Source organism: Scleropages formosus, chromosome 6 (genome assembly GCF_900964775.1).
Source record: "Scleropages formosus chromosome 6, fSclFor1.1, whole genome shotgun sequence".
Classification (NCBI taxonomy): domain Eukaryota; kingdom Metazoa; phylum Chordata; class Actinopteri; order Osteoglossiformes; family Osteoglossidae; genus Scleropages; species Scleropages formosus.
In genome coordinates this window covers 3,908,193-3,928,790 of record NC_041811.1, presented here as the reverse complement: position 1 = coordinate 3,928,790, position 20,598 = coordinate 3,908,193, and the positions used below count along the sequence as shown (strand labels likewise).

At 43.6% G+C, this 20,598-nt stretch overlaps 2 protein-coding genes across 18 annotated transcripts; both read right to left on the bottom strand.

Annotated features, from left to right (window-relative positions):
• Positions 1–3,318: 3,318 nt before the first annotated feature.
• On the bottom strand, positions 3,319–16,066 carry gpat4 (glycerol-3-phosphate acyltransferase 4). Of its 16 annotated transcripts, none has more exons than XM_018734508.2 (15): positions 15,936–16,043; positions 15,237–15,295; positions 15,009–15,110; positions 13,996–14,340; positions 12,222–12,291; positions 11,808–12,114; positions 10,072–10,146; positions 8,775–8,864; positions 7,584–7,677; positions 7,366–7,481; positions 7,143–7,198; positions 6,904–6,989; positions 6,661–6,789; positions 6,490–6,569; positions 3,322–5,887 (listed from the first exon to the last, which is right to left on the bottom strand). In XM_018734508.2, the coding sequence occupies exons 4-15, from the start codon at positions 14,155–14,157 to the stop codon at positions 5,779–5,781; spliced, it is 1,374 nt and encodes a 457-aa protein (XP_018590024.1). In that variant the 5' UTR covers positions 14,158–14,340; positions 15,009–15,110; positions 15,237–15,295; positions 15,936–16,043; the 3' UTR covers positions 3,322–5,778. The 16 variants fall into 16 exon arrangements, with proteins under 16 accessions (XP_029108811.1, XP_018590034.1, XP_018590024.1 ...); XM_018734507.2 differs by having other exon boundaries at positions 15,940–16,043; XM_018734509.2 differs by having other exon boundaries at positions 14,999–15,110; positions 15,946–16,043.
• Positions 16,067–17,281: 1,215 nt separating this feature from the next.
• On the bottom strand, positions 17,282–20,396 carry LOC108923614 (protein phosphatase 1 regulatory subunit 3C-like). Of its 2 annotated transcripts, none has more exons than XM_018734481.2 (3): positions 20,237–20,396; positions 19,729–19,812; positions 17,282–19,066 (listed from the first exon to the last, which is right to left on the bottom strand). In XM_018734481.2, exons 2-3 carry the CDS (start codon positions 19,749–19,751, stop codon positions 18,166–18,168), a joined length of 924 nt encoding a protein of 307 aa, XP_018589997.2. In that variant the 5' UTR covers positions 19,752–19,812; positions 20,237–20,396; the 3' UTR covers positions 17,282–18,165. The 2 variants fall into 2 exon arrangements, with proteins under 2 accessions (XP_018589997.2, XP_018589998.2); XM_018734482.2 differs by having other exon boundaries at positions 19,729–19,794.
• Positions 20,397–20,598: the final 202 nt, after the last annotated feature.

Here is a 20,598-nt window from a genome sequence, read left to right as displayed (position 1 = left end):
TAAATACCTTCAATATTTGCTGTTTACTACCAAGAAGTACATCTCCTTATAGCCTTTATGAAGTTGCTGCTATTTATTACTGTTTAAACCAGGATAAATTACATGGGTAGTTACATGTAATGTTGATAAGAAATACAAACATACTTGTGACAAAGACAAAATAATTATTTTTAATTAATGGAACATACAGAAAAACTAGAGAGTCTGAGTCTGAAAGAGATGTACTGTATTCTGACACCCTTCTTCAGAAGGATTCAGCAGTTCTGAATGAGAGAGGGAAATCATTCCACCACTTTGGAACCAGAACCAAAAACCTTTGGGCTTTTGGTTTTGAACTTTTTGTGTGAGGGACCATCAAGCGGCCAAAAGTGGAGGATAACAGCAGCCTTTTTGGGGTGTAGTGAACGATAAGGTCCTGTAGATGTTGGGGAGCAGACCCAGTAATGATACTGTAGGCCATAACCAGAGACTTGAATTTGATATAGGCAGTCACAGGAATCCAGTGGCGAGAGATTAGGAGGGAAGAAACATGGGGACACTTTTGCAGGTCAAACACAACTCATACAGCAGAATTGTGTATCAGACTAGGATCCTGGACCAGAAGAAAGTGAAGTCTATGATTTGCGTGAAACACTTCTATACATGTCACCATTACCTCTTGATTTTGAAACTTAATTTCTACTGACTTTATTGCTCTTGCTGAAAAAACCTCAAACAGTTTGTTGGTGGAAATGGTGAGGAAGCACAGGAAGATCAGTTACCTTTGTGACATCTCATCTACATCCGTGACAGTATGGGATGTTTATCATAAACAGACTGCAGTCACTTGGGTGAGATGCCTGGTAAAAAGAAGCATACCAGGCCCACCTTCAGTGGGCACCAGATCTTCCTTCTGGAGAAGACCTTTGAAAAGACAAAGTACCTGTCTGGACCTGAAAGGACTAAGTTGGCTCGCTCCCTCGGTATGACTGAGTCCCAGGTCAAGGTACTGTGGATCAACATCAGACAGATGCATGAACACACATCATTGTACACCATCAACATCATCAAATCTTAGGGTCATGGTATGCAGCATTATCAAAATACAGTCAAAGTGACATCTAACTCTTAATGTCACACTCAACAATTCTTGTACAGTAGAACAAAGAGTTGACCAAATGCAAACAGGTTGAATCCACCTCTCAGAATAAGCAAGATCTGGAAGCCCCCCTCTTTTGTCACCTGAACTCCTTCTCCAGGTGTGGTTCCAGAACCGACGGACTAAATGGCGGAAGAAGAGCACAGTGGAGCCCAGTTCCACGCAGCCATCCCCTAGGCAGCAAGCTGTGGCCGAGGTGGAGGATGAAGCGTACAACAAACCACTGGACCCAGACGAGGATGACGACGACAACAAACTGCGAGAACTTCTCCGCAAGCAGCGCCCCACCTTCTCTGTGTGACAGGGCCACACCATGTCTGATTTGCAAAGGCTGTGCCAGGCTCAGTACACACACTGAGAGTTCAGTTTTATTTCACACACACGAACATGCCATGGGATTTTCAAAAAAGACTGAAATGAACATTGAGAATCCCTCTTTTGGGATGCAATGTGATGCTGCTGCAACTGTTTGGCATGTTGAAAAATGAAGATGTTTTGATAATCTGCAGGACACTGAACTGGTTAATCTGGTTGCACCCACCTTGTGTGCGCATAATCAGAAATATGAACTCCAGCCATGTACAGAGAGAACTTTCAACTTTAACTTACAGAACTTTCCAGATCCACAAATTGCCAAATTTGAAAGGCAAATGACCTTCCCATAAACTGTTTTTCATGGAAGCAAAAAAAAGAGGGGAAAAAAAAATCAGCTTGTATATTAAAGTGCCTTTTTGAACCTGTTAGAAGTCTTTCCTTGTCTTTAAGAATCCATGATTCACAGTGATGCCACTGAGGCCACCATAACCTTAGACGTTATCAAGGTTCACTCTAATTCTCCACAGGCTATGAGTGTAAGGTGTGAACGTAGAGTCCAACTGCTGAATAAACGCCTGCAAATTTCAAACACCTCCTTTGACAGGAGGCGTAGGCCCTGAGTCACCCTGTGGTGACAAACCCTCAATAATGGCTGTGGCCACACAGATAACAGAACAAAAGAGATAATCCTGCCTCTAAATTGTTGACAACAAATCTCTGTCGTTAAAGACATAACACACCCAGTGATAAGAGGAAATGTTCAGAAATGTACTGTATGTTTACTGTGTGGGAAATTAAATAGTTAGTGTGAGTGAAAAATCCTTTGGCCCAGAGAATAAGGAGTTTGCATACTGTTTGAGTGGATTAATTGGTCAGAAGGGCTTTTTAGGTGATTCCCATATGAGTTAGCTAAAAGGGAGAAATGTATTTGTGCAAACCTGGTAGAAGTACCAGTCCACAGCTTAGGTTCTGTTGAAAAGCCAATAGCAAATGACAGCCAGCATTTTCCTTCTCAAACTGTTCATACTGTAGCTTTGGTACTTATAGAAACTACCAACCACCCAATGTCTACAACTGCTTGCCCCAAGCAGGGTTGCAGAAAGCCAGAGTCTACCCAGTAACACAGAGTACAGGGGCGAGGGTACACACCCTGGATAGGATGCCACTCTGCCAGAGGGCACCCCAAGCAGGGCTTAAACCCCATACCTACCACACAGCAGGCACTGGCCAAACCCGCTGCACCACTACACCCCCTGCATGAAGAATGAAGGTACAAAATGAATTTCTGCAAATCCTTAAGTTCCAGATCTTCTAGCTCCCCATTTGGCAGTTTAGAATGCTGGTATGCCTTGCGGCGGACTGGCGTCCCATCCTGGGTGTGTCCCCTCCCCCTCCGGCCTTATGCAGAGTTGCCGGGTGGGCTCCGGTTCCCCGCGACCCCGTATGGGACAAACGGTTCAGAAAATGTGTGTGTGTGTGAATACTGGTATGTTCATTTATGACATTTACATTTATTTAGTTAACAGACACTTTTCTCGAAAGCAACATACATTTTAGAGAGAAATACAAGCGGACTGATGAACATGAAATGGATAAACTGGTGAAACCATACAGGTCAAGGAGGTAATTTTTCTTACTTACTCATCCATCCATTATCAGTAACAACTTGATAGTGAATGGTCGGGGTGTTTCCAAGCCTATTCAGGAAGTATACGTTGTGATGCAGAAGACACCATGCATGGTATGTCATTTCATTACAGAACAATCACACAGATGCACACACGTAAACTCAAATTCAATTAAAACATCTTTTTGGGCTGTGGCAGGAAAGCAGAGCACCTGGAGGAAACACCAGCAAACATGCAAAGTCCAAACAAACTGAGTTGGATTCAAACCAGCATCTAACCCCACAGCCCAGGAGATGTTAGGCAGTAGTGCTGCCTGCCACCAAAGTGCTATAATATACTATTAAACTATAATGCCATGTCTGGACCACTTGAATGTACTTTTTAGTAAGCTGAATGACAGCGCAAACAATGGCTGCAATAAAACTCAAGAACGTGGTTACAGATGTGTGCGCAAGAGTGTAAACACTTCCTTTCAGTATGAAACATGACCACAGTAGTGATGAGGCGCTAGCAGCAGGCTGGAGGCAGAAGTCAAACTCCAAGGACATAATCCAGGCAAAGCCTCCACATTAACAATATAAGAACTGGTGAAACAATAACCACAGTAGCAATGCGGTGACTGCACAGCCATATGTCTCTGTGGATGCCTATAACACAAGCAGCAAGTGGCACCTGGGGTCCAGTCTTCCCTCTTGCTGTAGTGCTCTTGATCAAGGTACTTACCCAGAAATGATACAATAAAAATTACCGTTTTATAAATGGGTAAAATCATGGCAAGTGGATCGGCAAACAACCCTCATGCTGAAAGTTTCTTTAGAGAAGTGGCCGACAAATGGACAAATAATGTCAACTGCTGCTTTCTCACTATTTCAGTTCATATGTGGCCCCTCAGTATATGAGTAGCCAGGCATGTTACACCACTTGTCTGACACCTCTATCAAATATTACACCAGTTATGCAGTCTAAGGGTGCAAGTGTGTCAGTCAGTAGCCACGGTCACAAGAAGTATGCCACAAATGATACTGCAATGACCCCATAAAGTGACTGTCCTGCTCATTTAAAAAGACAGCATCATAAACAAGCGCTAGTCCCCTGTCAACTCCGGGACTGTGACCAATGCGGCTTCTGGGGGTTGGTTCATTCGTGGTCGACCACTGGCTGTTGTCATTTTTCAGAGAGCGATGGTATATTTTAGCGTGTGTCACAGCAGTACAATAGGAGGGATAGCAGGGACCTCAGAGTCCTGACTGCTTAAATGTGTGATATAACACACTTGATCACTGTGGTTACAGCCATAACAAACACATATTGGCAGTGAACAACTGAAATACACATTCATTCAAGGTGACACATTCTAATACATTTCTTGTTACTCAAATGGATAATTTACACTTGGAGAACCACACAAAAGGGCCACAGAAAAACATATAAATTCCAATGCATTCTCTTGGAAGAGTAAGTCCACCTAATCAAACATACATATGTATACATGACTTCATAAAATGTCAATATTGCAATTAAGCTGTGAGTCACAAACTGCAACAGCTGTCTGTAGCATTTTTTTCATGCCCCAAATAACTTCAATCGATATCACATTTAAATCGGTTTATGCCACAGTGGAGAACACAGAAATATGCGCGAATGTCCCCAGGACAGAATCCAATTGTCTTTGTGGGCTTGAAAGGACATTACTTTAACAATTAAATCACTTTAATACATAATTGAAATTTTTGCCAGTACAAGGAATTGAAAACTGAAAATTTAAATGGAGCATACTGAGATATCAGTATGCAAAGATATCACAACAGGCCTCATTAGTCTTTCATATAATTTACTCAGTACTTTACGCATTACAAGAGTGTTTGCCTCCTCCTTGAGGTGAATTACTTAAGTCCAGACGAAGGTGGTGAACAGCACAGAGTGGACCCATGGTTACCCTAATCTGCTGACTTTTGACATCACCTTCTCTCCAAATGCTGATGGCAGAAGTGGGCAGATGCGCCCACCAAGAACCTACCATGCCCATGGAGACAACATATCAGTGTATGTGCATCCTGGGCAGCCAAAAAGAAGACAACATACAACACACCTCTCTGTCACAGAAAGGTCAGAGGTCAAAGGAGAAGGGAGCTCATTTTTAATTTTTTTTTTTTTTTTTATAAAACTGACACAGGGAGGAAGTCCCAGGTACAAAGGACCATGCCACTGCTAGGTATGGGAGGGCCAGGCTCACGCAGAAGGTCAATCCTGTGATAATCACATGACTTCATTTCCTCCGCTTTGGTACTGGCCACCATAACCCCCTCCCTAATTCAAAACAACAAGAACAGCAGCAACATCACCATTATGTATGTCTGTAGCGTAACAAAGTTAACATGAGCTGTGGTAACAGGAAGGATATGAAAAAAATTAAAGTTTACTGAGTATGTTTTACTTTAATATATAAGTCTCTTGACTGGGGAAATAGCACCACCCCTAGCCAGGAAGGTGTGCTCATCAACACTAACTGCTGTAAACCTGCAGGGCTTTGCTTATGACTGTTGAACGCAAAACAAACATTTCAAAATAAAAATGAAAAACAGGAGTGTTCCCAAATTCTGACTAGACGGAGCGTGACTGGCAGGATGACAGCCAATCAGAGTCAGGCTGTCCGTGCAGGGGACGTGTACTTGAGCCTCGAACACTCTGCTCTCCATCTCAGGAGCGGCTGCGGTCCTTGTGGGTCCCCACAAGTGTCCTGCTGTACAGCTTCTGTTGCTCCTCCTTGAACACATCTTTTACCTTCTCTCGCTTCAACCCCCCATCCCTAAAGAGAGAAGGGGAGGGGGAGAGAGGGTTAGCAAAAGAGGAATAGAGAAGTAATGGGATATTTGTGTTTTTGATTTTTGCAAATTTTATTTCAGCTTTTGGTGAGATTTAACAAAAATTTTAGAGTGCCCTACGTTGCTTTTTGTCACTGAATTTCTATGTAAAGAACAGTACAGACGACAGACTTTACGCTTTATGTAACATATTTTAAGACTTTTCTTTACCGTGAGATTAATGTCTGTCATTTAATGAGTGTCTCCTGGAAGTATTTTTCATCTGAAAGTTTTGGTGTTTTTGTTAATTTGCACTGGGTTTTAGGGAATGACAATTTAGTGATCGACATGGTGTGTTGTGGTCAGTGTGTTTAATAAAGTTTGGAAAAAACTTTTTAAAACAATAATGTTGTACGTATGATTATTTGTCCATTACTTTGTTATTGTAAGTGTGTCACATTTATTAAACCAATGAGACGGAACGGCTTGTTATTGGAGGGTGGTCAAATGTGCAGGGAACCCACCCTTTAAACAGGTCAATTCTGCCAGTTCTGATGGGAAAATGTAGAAACAATATGTTTGGTGGCGTGTGTGGGTAAGCGCTCACCACAGCAGGTCAACAAGCCCCCCCTGTTGGGCAATAGCTGCTTTGACTCTGTTGGCGAAGTGCACGGCATCCTCACCCTCCTGTGAGAGCAGAAAGGGCACTTGGTGAGGAGAAGGTCAGACCTGGGGCTACATGACTGCAGTGTCATTGCATTGCATGGGGCTTCCTCACCTGGCGCTGCATGGGTGGCAGGTACCACACACTGCACACAATGGCCCAGCTGCTCATCATCCTCAGAAGGTAGGTCACCATGCCGTATTTGCTGCTGTTCCAGAAGGCGTCGCCAAAGCGTGGGTCATACTGCATGCCGAACGTGCAACGGGATCAGGAACAGGAGACGGAGTGGCATGAGAGGAATGACTGGGATTATAGGCCAGTAGGACATGAAGGACAGAGTAAGCAGGTGGCTCCTACCTTAATGGCAACCGGATACACGGTGGCACCAATCTCAAAGCTGCCCTTCTTGAACATCATCACAGACGTATTGTTAATGCACGTGCCTGTGTGAACCACACACACACAACTTCAGCACACCTGAGGCACTACATGCACAGAAACAAAAATTTTAGCAAACAGTCACAATTACACATACACAGAGAAAGATCAGTTTGGCCCTTGAGTGACCACTCCTTGAGCACAGTAAGTGGACTCACCTTCTGGGAATATGAGGATGGGCAGTTTACCTCTGTCTTTCACATGGTCACTGAGCCTGGAAGAGAAGGACATGGTTCAAGAGAATCACCTCCTACAGCAAAGAGAAACAAAACAACAGGACAAAAAAGTATGGCACCAAAAAAGTCATAACATATTTTCTGAGAGACACAACAGACCGAGGATACACGTGGGCGTGGCCTAAGAAGGACAATGCAGTGATACCGTTTGGCCACCAGGTGTCGATCTTTGACTTCTGAGCGCTCAAACCAGATGTGTGGGCATGCCTTCACCATAGCCTTCTGGATAATGCCCATGAGTCCCCCGTGCACCTGGCCCACCTGGGAAACATGGTAGCGAGAAGGGTCACATCCCCAAAGCCTACCTGCACATACACTCATATATACATATACAAACTCCTCCCTGGCCAGGGCTGTACCCACCATGGCGTAGCAGCCATCACTGGCCAGGATGATGACGTCAATCGGAGACGTGTGATTGGCCACGCAGATCCCACCATTCCTCGGCTTGTTCTCCCTATGGATGGAGCAATGGACAACATGAAAATCAGCTCCTCGCAGTCACATGGCCTCACAGTTTCACACACCCACGACCCTGCAGCTGCCATGCAAAATACTAAAGTGTTTAAGAGATGCAGTCTTTCAATTAGAAGGTCCTGGGTTCAAATCCCACTCCTACTGTAGACCCCTTAATGAAGACATCAAACCTGAATTAACATAGTAAAAATTACCCTGCTATAGACTGATAAACTGGTGTAAGTCTGACCTTCCACTGTAAGTCATTTAGGAGAAAGAGTCAAAAAAAAATAAATATGAGACACTTCAGGTTAATTTAAACTATGATGAACAAGGTATTCCTGGTTGTCAGGGATTACTGCAAGAACTGAAGCAAAGTTTCTTCCAATTCACATGAATGTGAAAAACCATTGACACAGATGGGAGGTGTCATTAACAACAATGGCAGACACACTGGTGAGGCTGAGCCGATAAACAGCACACAATGCGGGACATCTCAGCAGACACCAAGGGTAAATAGTTAGGGGTTCTTAACCTTCCTCTGGCCACAGATGCCTTTAAACATGTAATGAAAGTTAAGAACCCCTAAAAAAAGTTAAGAAATTAATACAGAAAGAAAACTGCAACTCAGTTTGTTGCACTGAAACTCTCTTTCTACTTAGAACCATGTAACACATAGTATTAACAGTAAATTTAGCTGATATCTCCAAAGCAACACAGTGTTCAGTGGATTACTGATTTACCCATTTATACAGCCATTTTGTAATTGCCTTACTTAAAACTTTTATTGTATCACAGAGCCCCTGAAGCTCATCAATGGACCCCAGGTTAAGAACCCTTGCATAAAATCTGGATCCTCAAAGACAGGAGGAATAATGACATGTCAGCACAAGAGGGTGGGGGGGGTGACAAAGCTGCACATCTGACAAGAGCAGAATGTGCCAGTTGATCTGCAGACTGAGAAATTGTCAACCGCCACCTGACATGGCACAAACCACGCCTGGGCGAGGACATTTATAGGAGTGGCAGTGATGTATCTGTGCGTGCAAGCAGCAATGCGTTGGCATGGCTAAGAACAGGTTTTCCCAGAGCACCCACCTGTCGTGGTAGGTGATAATGGCGGTCAGTGCTCGGACACAAATGCGGTAGCACATCAGGTGAACCTTATCGCTGAGGATGTTCTTGAGCCTGTAGGAAACACACAAGCTCTCTACAGAACCACGTACACTGGCTGCCTGTGTTAACAATGGTCAAGTGACAAATTTTCAAAGACTTTCCACTTTATTTTTATTTACATATTTTCTGCACTCATCTATTTTCTGATCTTTGTACAAGAATCAATGCAAACACCCTCCACGTTGATAAACGGCAGTATCCTGACAGGAAGCATCACAGCCTGGTTTGGGAACAGCACCCAGCAGGACAGACGGGCTCTACAGAGGGTGGTGCGCTCAGCTGAACAGACCTTATTATATTGTGCATTTTATTAAGGTATTTTTGTACGCCGTTTTCTTTGTAATATTACAGTAGCACATTGCCTCATCATGAACCACTTATGCACTTTCAGATGCCAATTCACACAAAGCTCTACGGATATCTTCTTCCGTATGGCAGATCGACCGAATTACGGATTCATTAACGCCGAATTCACGGCTTACAGATGCTACACACATCCCAGAAAGAAGATTACCTAACCCTCGTACTTTATCAATGAGGCTCATTACAGCCTTTTTTTTTTTTTTGCATGGGATCACTTGCCAACATACTTTCACTTGCACTTCGCTTGGATGCGTAAAAGCAAAAACAGCGCAAAACTGCAAAAAAATGTGGATTACAACAAGCACATGTTAACACGAGAGCTGCAAGAACAAAGAAGCAGCTTCTCCTTGCTGGAGCCAATCTGAGACGCTGTGAATTTTTTTTGAAGAATTTTTTTGCCTACTGCACATGGCCGTGAATAGCCACGAGCTGCCCGTGAATGGTGAAAAATGGGTTACACTGTATTTCAAGCAAATGAGCAAACCTGCGAACAGAACAAGCGGGTAGTGAGTATAATGCAGTATTTTTGTATTTCTGTATTTGAAATTTTTACAACACCTAACTTACGAACAAATAAAGCTAGGGCTGTATATTTAAGCTTTTACAGATTTTGACTTGGGGGTTAGCTTGGAGTTGTGAAAAAAACAATTCAATTAAATTCAGTTCCAATTTTGTTAGCAAGTTGAGGAAACAGTGCATTGCTGTCCAGTCTACTTTAAGAAAGAGATTAAAGGTAAAGTGAGACATTACTTTTAAAGAGCGTATCGCTGTGAATCTAAAAGATGTGCAGCAAACACAGACACATGTCGTTTTGTGTGTGTGCTTTGCAGTGTCACAGCTGTGGAGTCTCACCTACCTCCTGTTAGGAAGGAAACCCACAATAGTAGTCAGCACCACCAGGAGTCCAACTCCTGTAAAGGCCAGTGTCACACTGAAAGACAGAGAACACTCGTCAGAAGTTAAGGCCCTGGGCCTGAAATGAGTTACAAAAACAGAGGGCTGTTGGTTCACATGCACTTGTAGTGATGCTTCTCTGGCCCTTTATCCAAAACTAAGCACATAACAGGAAGAGAAAGAGACAGAAGAGCGGTTAAGTTACTGAAAGTCGGTAACACAAGGGGTCATTAAATTATTCAGTACCCATGCATCCAGCAGTTTTTTTTGGTATGTGCTTTTTCATAGTAAACCTCTGGTGGATGGGTTCCTCCAAAGCAACTTCCAACGAACTCTATGTAGTGTTATCAGCCCATATCTTATTCACCAAGGTGACTTACACTGCTAGAACTATACGCCATTTACAATGGGTCACTCATCCATACAACAGTGGAACACATGCTCTTGTCACTCACACACCATGGGTGAACCTGAACAGCATGACTTTGGACTGTGGGAGGAAACCACGTAGAGAACATGCAAACTCTACACAGACTGAGCGGGGATCGAAACAGCAGCGCTACTCACTGTGCTGAGTAATTTACTAGCCCCTTGTATTACCGATGTTCAAGCAACATATTTTCAAAGATGTGAACATTTTCACCGGTTTATTTATAACAATTTTCTTTGCCATTCTCTTTTCTACATTTAGAGTAGGAATGTGAGACCAAGATGTCACCTCTGTTAACTTTCTTGACTTACCTATTTTCTAAAATTTCTTTTTGTTGTGTTTAGCCGCCCTGCCGAAGGATGGCAGTCAAGAGCATCCAAACAGAAAAGTAGTGTGGGAGTGGCTAAATTCAACTCTATTCCACAGTGTTTAGAGTGCACGTCTGGTGTATCTGAGTCAGTGATCAGTAATAAGGCTGCACATGGTTGCAATAAAAATACCAAAATGAAAATCCTTTCAAAGTATTTATATTTACTACAGCTGTATCAAAAATGTTTGCAGAAGTTTACCAGTAAATAAATCAAGCAGCAACTGTTGATAAAAGTTGAATGTGGCCCAAAGCTGAAAGACACTGGACATACAGATGTGATGAATCTACAGCACAGAATAGAAGGTTGTGGAGATGACTTTTATTTTCAGTCATTTTAGACAAATTCTAATTTCAATGCAGTTTGAAGTTAGTTTAAAAAAAAAAAACACAGTATTACACTGTGATGTAGCGTATGTTCAGAGCGTACCCTGCCTTACACATCAACAGTGAACTGAAACAGTGTTTTTTGGAAAAAGCTGGATGGAAGTATTAGAATTTTTTACATTTTATTAAACCTTTTCCTGAGGTTTTTATGGACCTTAATTAATTAAAAACTTAAGGAACATATGTTATTCAGCTTTTCCTGTGACTTTGCAGGTACAAAGACTTCTGGTCCTAACTGATTCTGAAGTTCAGGTGCCAGTGTACTACACAAACCAGATGGGAGCAGCAGGTAAAGCCCTGCAGGTATTCCGCAATAGCTGGGGATTCGGGTGTATCTGATCACTCGTCACTGGCAAAAGCACCGCCCTGAGGACTGCTATGGGCATGTTCCTTAATATTTGTGATTGGAAAAAAAAGTGGTTAAACTAGACTGCCTGCATGGGTTGCTCCATTGCAACACACACAGCCTACACCCAGGTACAGCACCCTGCAGCACACAGCTCTGCCCCCTCACCGGAGCGGCAGCAGGACACCATAGCGCACGAGCACACCGAGCCCCCACAACAAGGTGAGCCGCAGACTGAGGTGCTGGAAGTGGGCGCTGCTGCGTGTCAGTAGGTTCCAGGTCTCCAGCTCCTCAGCTGAGAAGCGCTTCGTCACCTCGTCGTCCACGATGCTCTCCACACCACGCCGACAGAAGCACAGGATGTCTGAGATGTCAAACTCAGGTGTGCCGTTAGCATCAAGCTCACGGGGGCTTGCGCTGCGCCGCACCTCCTGGATCTCCTCCTCAAGGGAGGTGGGCTCCTTCGCAATAATGCCTGGTGGAGCATCCGAAAATATAAACATTTAAATACTAAGGTTTGGTTCCACACACAAGTAAAGTGACTGCACACATGCTGCAGGACTATCAGTGCAAGCACCTCACCATTGCTGTAGGGCTTATACAGCTGGTGGTTCTTCTCACGGGCCCCTCTCTCCATTCGCAGTGTGGCCCACTGCAATGACACGGGGGGACAGACGCTCAGAACAGCCAATCTGAATGCTCCCTTCATTCCGTGAGACCAATCACTGGTGGGACAAAGTGATGCTGCAGCGGATGATGGCCATCAACTAAAAAACATGGTATGTACTTCTGGAAATAGTTTACCTGTTTCCCCAGCAACCTTTTTGCCCATGAAATGGTACTCATGTTATTTGAAGCGCAGTATTCCTGACTCTCCCTGGGGATGAATGAAGGCCCTACAAGGAGCAGATGAGGGGTCCCTGACAAGACACACTCGGGTCAATGGAGTCCAGGGCTCTGTATGCTGTAAAACCTCCTCATAGGGTAGCCATCGAGAAAAGAGAGAATATAATAATTCTTTTATTTATTTTTGTCCCAAACAAAGTCAGTTGTGGACCACATGGACATTCACTTTTTCAACATTTCAAGCCAGTTCCCAGGATTTACCCTGACACCAGCCTCAGCCAACCTGCTCCATCAGACTCCCAAGTTGCTGTTCAATGATCATTACAGTGCTGATCAATAACTGTCCGAACAGCAGTATGAGGAAAAGGAGAAGAGGCACAGCTGGCACGTGCACCAAGGTCTGATACCATGCAAGAGCAGATGAGTGGGTGGAGAGTCACACAGTGGTCCCAACTAGTCATCAGCATTACCAGCTGGAGCGCAAATGCCCCCACACATCACATTGTCTCATTCCTTCCACATTCCTCCCCCCAGCCCTGTCTTTGCATGCAGCAATACTGCAGTCTGGATTTCACACAGTGCCTTTGGACCTTCCTCAGTGACAAAGAAATGGTCTGTCCTTGGGAGTCTTTCCTCCACCTCTCTCTCTCTCACACACACACACCATCTTTCACTCTAGAGCTTTCTCTGCTCCCCCACTCAAAGTCCAGCGAGTAGCCGTTTCTGTTTTCTGAGCTCACACACACCAGCCTCCGCTCCCATCACACCAAGTCCAATTCATCGAGTCTTTCACACTGGACAAACCCCCAAACATTTGCCAAGAGCTGATCATTTTTTTCTTTCCCCAGATTGTATTAAATGTGACACTGAAAACTAAAGAACAGTTGGGCGCAAAAAAAAAAAAGAAAACTAACTTTCAATCCAATTTTGTTTCCTTAACCACTTCGACACCTGCGGCCTAAAATGAAACACAAATATACAGGTGAACATTTTAAACTTCATTGTATTTCTAGCAGACAAGAAGCTGTGGACTGCAGGGTCATGTACAGAAATGATACCATAATCAAATTGTGGAATGAAACATTTGAAGCAAGTCTGAGTGACACCTCCCACTGCAGCATCATTAAATAAAGCACCCACCCTAAACTGCATAAATAAAAATTACCTTGCCATTTAAATGGGTAAATCATTGTACGCAATTTAACATTATAACACTAAAATTAACATATTTGTATAACTCATTTTTCTCACACTTTTCTGCAAGGTTGACTTATGATGTGAAGTTTATACACTAAAGCGACTTACAGTGATTTACTCACTTAAATGGCTGGGTAATTTTTACTGCATCAATTTAGTATAACAACCATAGATCCACTTTCCAACACACGGACTTGCAGTGGTGCCTCTCTCAACAATACAATTACAGTCCCTCTCATGGAATTTGGTACAATTAGCCCTCCAGTGTGTCCCTGCCTGCACCTTTGACCCCATGTAGCCCTTCAAGACTCACCTCAAAGATCTTCAGCAGCGTCTTCATGTAGAGCCGCCGGATGCCAAAGGAGACGCCAAATATGGCAGGCACAATGATGAAGACGAGTAGCAGTGTGAACCATACTGTGAATGAGATGCCCAGGAGCATGCAGAGCAGGTTGTCCAGAGGGAACCAGTCCATCCTGATGGCTACGTGTGGATAGGACTTTTGCAGGGTAAAAGGTCACTCGGTGTCACCAGACCCAGTACGGTTTCAGTCTTTGCAGCCTGTGATGCAATCGGACCTTCATGAAGATCCCTGGAACATCAAACTCCTCGACCCAGAATGGTGGAGAGCCATCTCTTTGGACACTGGTCCCTGTCTCTGTGGTGACACAGGAAAATTGCAGATGTCTATAAAGGTAACAGACAAGCATTGTTTAGCATGGATGGACGCTGGGACACACATGTAACTCCAGTTCTGGTGGGGGTCTATTGGTCCGTACTCCAGCTGAGCTACTCATCAGCCTTGATTTATTGTTAAACCAAAGGGTGTCAAACCAGAGACCTGGCTTAATGATCATTCCTGTTTTTACTAATCTATCACCACCAACATACAGCAGTGAAACAGGTGTTTTTCAGAATACACACAGTACAGCAGCTCCATTATCACTCCACGACATATTTCTGTTTCAAGAGTCCTTGCTATTCATTCACATTATCGGCACAAAACAGAAGGACACTGCCAGCTATTCTGCTACAGAGCATATTGTATGGAACTCAATAACACGACAGAGACAAATTTTAAAAAATATAATATAGTAAAATATTCTTACAATTATAGAACAAACCGTACTATACTAATCTGTGCCCTGTTTTTTTTGGACATTTATTTCTTTATTATTTGTGGGAGAACTGCTGAATATAAAGAGCACACTGTACATGAGTGGTTCTCAGCTCTGCTCTAGATTTCTATTTCTGTTTAAACTGTTAACAAGTTTAACTAGTTAGGACTGCAGCCTGCCAGGACCAGGGTTTCGAACCTGTAACAACCTGGTTAAAAGGACATATGGCAACTTGAAGACCTCCTGGAGATTATTGTCAGTCTTGGTCCATATGCAGAGACCTCGCTGTCCCCACAAGGTTGTGTTCCATCTGTGATGATGTGACAAAAAAAAAAAAAAAAAACTGCACTGGGCTCAGAGTTCTGGCTGTGTGTGTGTGTGTGCGTGCGCATGCGTGCGTGCATGCAAGAAAATGCTAATTCAATTGTTGGCTGACCATGCATCATTGCATCCCAAGCAGCATCACCGCATGCATTTCTTCCTGGATGTTCACAGCTGCAAAGACAACACCAATCAGCTCGACAGGCTGGTGTGTGTTTCTCACACACACCTTAACCTTGTGATTTAGGTGATGCTTTTCTCCAAAGCGGCTTACACTTAGGCTACTTACACTGATTTACACATTTTATACAGTGAGTGGAGTAATTTCCACTGAAGCGATAGGTACATTGCTCAACTTGGGTACATTATCAAATACAGCAGAAAAAGATTCAAACCTTCAACCTAGTCTGAAACTTTTGTTTTGCTGCTCATCTGTACAGGACACAAGCATGAAGCAGCAAGAATGAACAACAACAACCTCTTTCAGTCATCATCATCCCACTCAGTATCAAACCTGTACTGTCACTACTGTCTCTCTGTTCTGCAGAATACACGGTACTGACACGAACAACCGCTAGACACACAACGTATTATTAAGTGTGTACTGTTATCCGCTGTCGTTTAATGTACACGCGCAAAGAAGACCGGGCGAAGGCAGCTACGCCTAGGGAACAATTAGTGGCGCCGTCACAGCCCGCGTGCGGAGTGGCCCGCTCCTCCCTCCCTCCGGACAATCCTGTTCACGCGCCGTTAGCAACGCGGCTAACACCACAGTTAAACACTGCGTGCTCGTACTCACACACAGCAAACATACACACATTTACCCTGTCCTCACGCGCACGAGGCCGCCCTTCAGCACTTTCTACTGATGACTGTCCTGGGAACACCGACCTGCCGCATCCCTACGCCGCCCGAGCCGGCGCGCGTCGTGCTACGTCAGAGGGGTCGCGCGTGCGCCCCGGACGCAGTGCCGGGGTTCGCCAGCGGCACCCAGTGGCGGAGAGCAGAACTGTTGATAATGACTGTTCCATTTGCACATTTATTAATGTACAGTATTCAGGTTTCAAGCTGAGCAGTTAGATATCAGTACCTTGTGCTCAAGGCCTCTGCAGCAGTGAGACTCGAACCAGCAACCTCCACTTTACAGGTGTATGATTCTGCATCAGCTACTGCTCCCAAGTTACCATGGCAACTCAAAAATATTATTATTGGTTGTTAAGGGTGTGTACTGTACACTGCGGAAAACGCAGCTTTGTAAATAATGAGAAGACACTAGAGTATAAGTGTCTGTTTCCACACCTCAGTCTGGACCAGTAAGACCTCAGACTAGACCACAATTACACATCAGCAAACCTATGAAAATGCCTTTTTACATATTTAAATACACATCAACTCAACAGTTCAACACACTTCAATTTATTCAGTATTTCATTATATTTTTGTAGTTTTTTGATTCATGACTTCAGAGACAGCAGGTGGCATAGTGCTTTGTGTGGTATCCTTCCATTCAGAAGGTGTCAAATCATGCACTGATCTGAGTACAGTAGTAATGGGTAAATCAGTGTAAAGCTGATTAAAATTTTAAATCACCTTGGACAAAGGAGTGAGATAAATAAAGAGTCAGTTATGTTTATTAAACAAATTCAACCATTGTACAGTCTTTATTCAGTTCCATGAATCAATCAGATTTATATTTTATTAATAAATATTAATAAAAGTTGACCTCTGTTAATGAAAACATTCTTATGTAAATCTGGCATTTCATATTTTTCCAGGCCAAATCTCAGTGCAGGAATACAAAATTCCAAAAGTATAGGAAATGACAAAAATACAAAAACCAACTGATGAGAGCTGAGGACACGGTTAAGATGGCAAAATCTGTAAACTAAATACATTCTGGTATGCTATTGCAAATAAATAAGGAAGCATAGCATGGCATGGAATTTTATACACACACACACAGATTTTCTGAACTGCTTGTCCCATACGGGGTCGCGGGGAACTGGAGCCTAACCCGGCAACTCAGGGCATAAGGCTGGAGGGGGAGGGGACACACCCAGGACGGGACGGGACGCCAGTCCATCGCAAGGCACCCCCAGCGGGACTCGAACCCCAGACCCACCGGAGAGCAGGACCCGGTCCAACCCGCTGCGCCACCGCACCCCCCTTTGCAGTTTACAATAAAGTTAAACAAAATTAAATAAAATAAATAAGCACATTTGAGTCAGAGCACCTCCAATTATTGACCAGTTTGATGTGAAGTGCACTTAGTAACCATGAAAAAATGTTCTTGGTGCCACTAAGTAAGATAGAGGTTATAGACTGGACATGCAGAATGTCCTGATCCATCAGAGAGACATACCCAAAAGGACATATCCCAACCCTAAATCCATTAACCACAACCATATTCCAGCAGGCTACATGAGCAACTAAACGAGAGACAGGTTTAGGTTCTTGGTCCCATGAATCCACCATGAAGGCCAATTGGCTCACAGTGTGTTCCTGGATATCTCTAACCTAGTTGAAATGAAATGTAGGTGGTATGGAAGTGCTCCTCAAGCTTTTCCATGCACTTTACTACACCAGGCCTATCCCAAACATCTACAGCTTCAGAAAGTCTTAATACTACATCAATGTCCAAACTTGCAGTCAACACTAATCCCTAATCTTCAACAAATTCTGGTCATCACTTGTCTCAGCTCATAACTTCAGTAGGGGATCAGGGTTCAAACTAGTCCGAGATATGGGCTAGAGCACCACCAAGCTGTTGTCCTAACCTTACACCTAACCCAAACCATAATCCTTATTGACAGCTGATTACCAACCAGTCACAACCCATGAGCACAGTACGAAGCCAAGGCTAAAATTAGTTCAGGATCTAGGCCAGAGCATCACCAAGCTGCTGACCTAACCCTAACTTCTACCCCTCCATTCTGACATCTAAACTCTAACCCCAACCTTAACTCTAACCACTATCTCCTAACCCTAATTCCTATCCCTAACCCTAAACTTCTAACTACTAACCACAACTGATGGCCATGTCATCAGGACTTGGTGACCAAGAGCTCAGACATTGGGGAGTTTAACCAGTGTCCTGCATCTCCAGGTTGGACACACCTCCTTATCCTACTTTGGAGAGTCCTTAAAGTAACTGAACTTTGGGTTGATAGGATCTCCTGTCCTGAGTTCTGGCCCATATTGTTGTTCCACACAGGAAAGCTGTAGGCTCCAGGGTGGTAGACATAGAACTCAAATCGCCCCCTAGGGTTGAGGTTTAGGGGAAGGGGGATGCTGAAAGCAAACAGGCTGGTGGTTCCACCCTCTTGGTTCTGCTGCAGTGGGGTGCAGGGCACATGGCAATAACTGTGCCAGGAATCAAAAGTGGCGCAGATGTTCACAGCCTTTTGAGACCCTGTGTTCCTGACTCGTACTGTGCCACTGAAGATCTGTGGCATCGTGACACATTCTTCCAGCTGCACCAGGTGATCTCCTTTGGGTTTGTGAAAGTCTGGCCTCAGCTTCCGCCGTCTCCGTCCCAGTCTCCTTTTCTGCTTGGCTCCTTGGCCTGGTGCCACCTCTAGGTCCTCTTCACTTTCAGAAGACATGGAATCCTTGGAATTTGAGAGGTAGCGGACCATCGTAAGTGGCAGGCCCTTAGAATCAGAAAATGTCACACGTTTCTTCTCTTGATTCAAGCTCCCCTTGTCACAGGAGGTGGCGATCAACTGCTGCAGTTCTGCGTGGCCCTTCAAGTTGGGGACAGGCAGCAGGGAGGCCAGAGGGTGGCACAGTGGAGCTGCATAATCATAAGGCTGCAGGAGTTTCAGTGAGGATATGGCCGATAAGTGTTGCAAGGGTGCATTCTGACTCACACACAGCTGAACCTCCAAGTTCAGCGGCATGACTGTTGGCTGAAAACAGCATCTCTCGGGAACCTGCAGCATTCTAGGGACAATGTGGGAAGAGGGTCATGGACCAGAAGAAGCAGATATCAGAGTACTCAGTTGTACTTATTAGTGCAAACATTCAGTTGGAGATGGCACACAAGCTTTTCAAATGTGCAGGTTTACATCTGTTATGACATGTTGCGACACCCTGGAGCAAGGTACTTACCCTGAATTAAAACATATATTTGAATGGTGGGCTAAAACTGCAGTTTGATCAAGTCGCGATGAAATAATTCATATGAGTGCCATTTGGCACAACAGCAGCAACCAAGTAAATATGAATAAATGAAACTCTTAAACATTATTAGAGGAACTCAATATCCATTTAAATATTGGCATTAATGTGAACCATTTATTCTGTCATTAGAGCTTACAAAAATATTAATAACAATATTTATTACTTCATTTTCTCCAAAACAACAATCAAAGTAAGATACTAAGCTTCTTACAATGATTCACCATTTTTACAATACAGTAGGGTTATTTTTACTGTACGCTTCAGTGTAAGTTCCTTGACCAAGGTATGGGGATTTGAAACTCTGCTTTTCAATTGAAAGGGGTTATCCTTAACCATCCCACCACCTGCTTCCCCATTATGCAATCTACAGCTCATACACTTATCACACCAAGTCTCCCTGAAGACAAGTCTCACTTCCTTACTTTGAGCAGTTTGCCTTCAACATTCAGTGTTACAGTGTACAGAGTGGTTTCCAACCAGAGGGGTTCCTGGAATAATGAGGACAGCTGCAGGATTAAACAGAAAAAATAACAAATTATACTAACCATCAACATTAGGCCTAAAGCAGTATGAAACAGAGTCTAGCTGCGATAAACACATGCTGCACACCAACCACTTAAATCTGACATGTGAAGTTGATACAAACGATTGCAAGTTGTCAACATCCATCCATCCATCCATGCATCCATCTAAAAACCATTTGGTCACACTTAGACATTAACAGCTTTTTTTTTTTTTTTTAAATGAAAAGCCTGAGTCCTTTAGGGAAAATGTAAATTAATGTGGTTTGTCTTTATATGTGCAAATTTAGTATAGCTAGGGGAAAGGAAACTTTGCAAAAAATAAAAGCCAAAGAAGTATAAAGGCAAATTAAATTAAATTAAAATCTAATCTGCATAAAATAAAAAATAAAAAAAAAACATAACTTACAGGCTTGGTTAAGCAAAGTAGTCAATCCTTCAGTTCACACTGTGTGACTATGTCCGCAAATATACTATCAAGAGATTTATTGAAGAATTGATTCCAGTATTAACTTTCAGTGGAAAAACTGCAATTTTAAAGTGGACTGAAAGGCATTGACATGCACAGGTGTGGCCTACAGGTGAACACAAGTTTCTTACCAATCAGCTGCCTCTATTTGTGCGAAGCAACCCAATGAGAGTGCTAGGGTGTGACTGTGTAGTAAAAGAGCACACACACGAGAATACCTCTCTCATGACGCATGCTGTGGCGTACATAACCCTTCCCCTCGACCCAGGGATGCGTCATTCCTCAACTGTTTTCCCAGCATA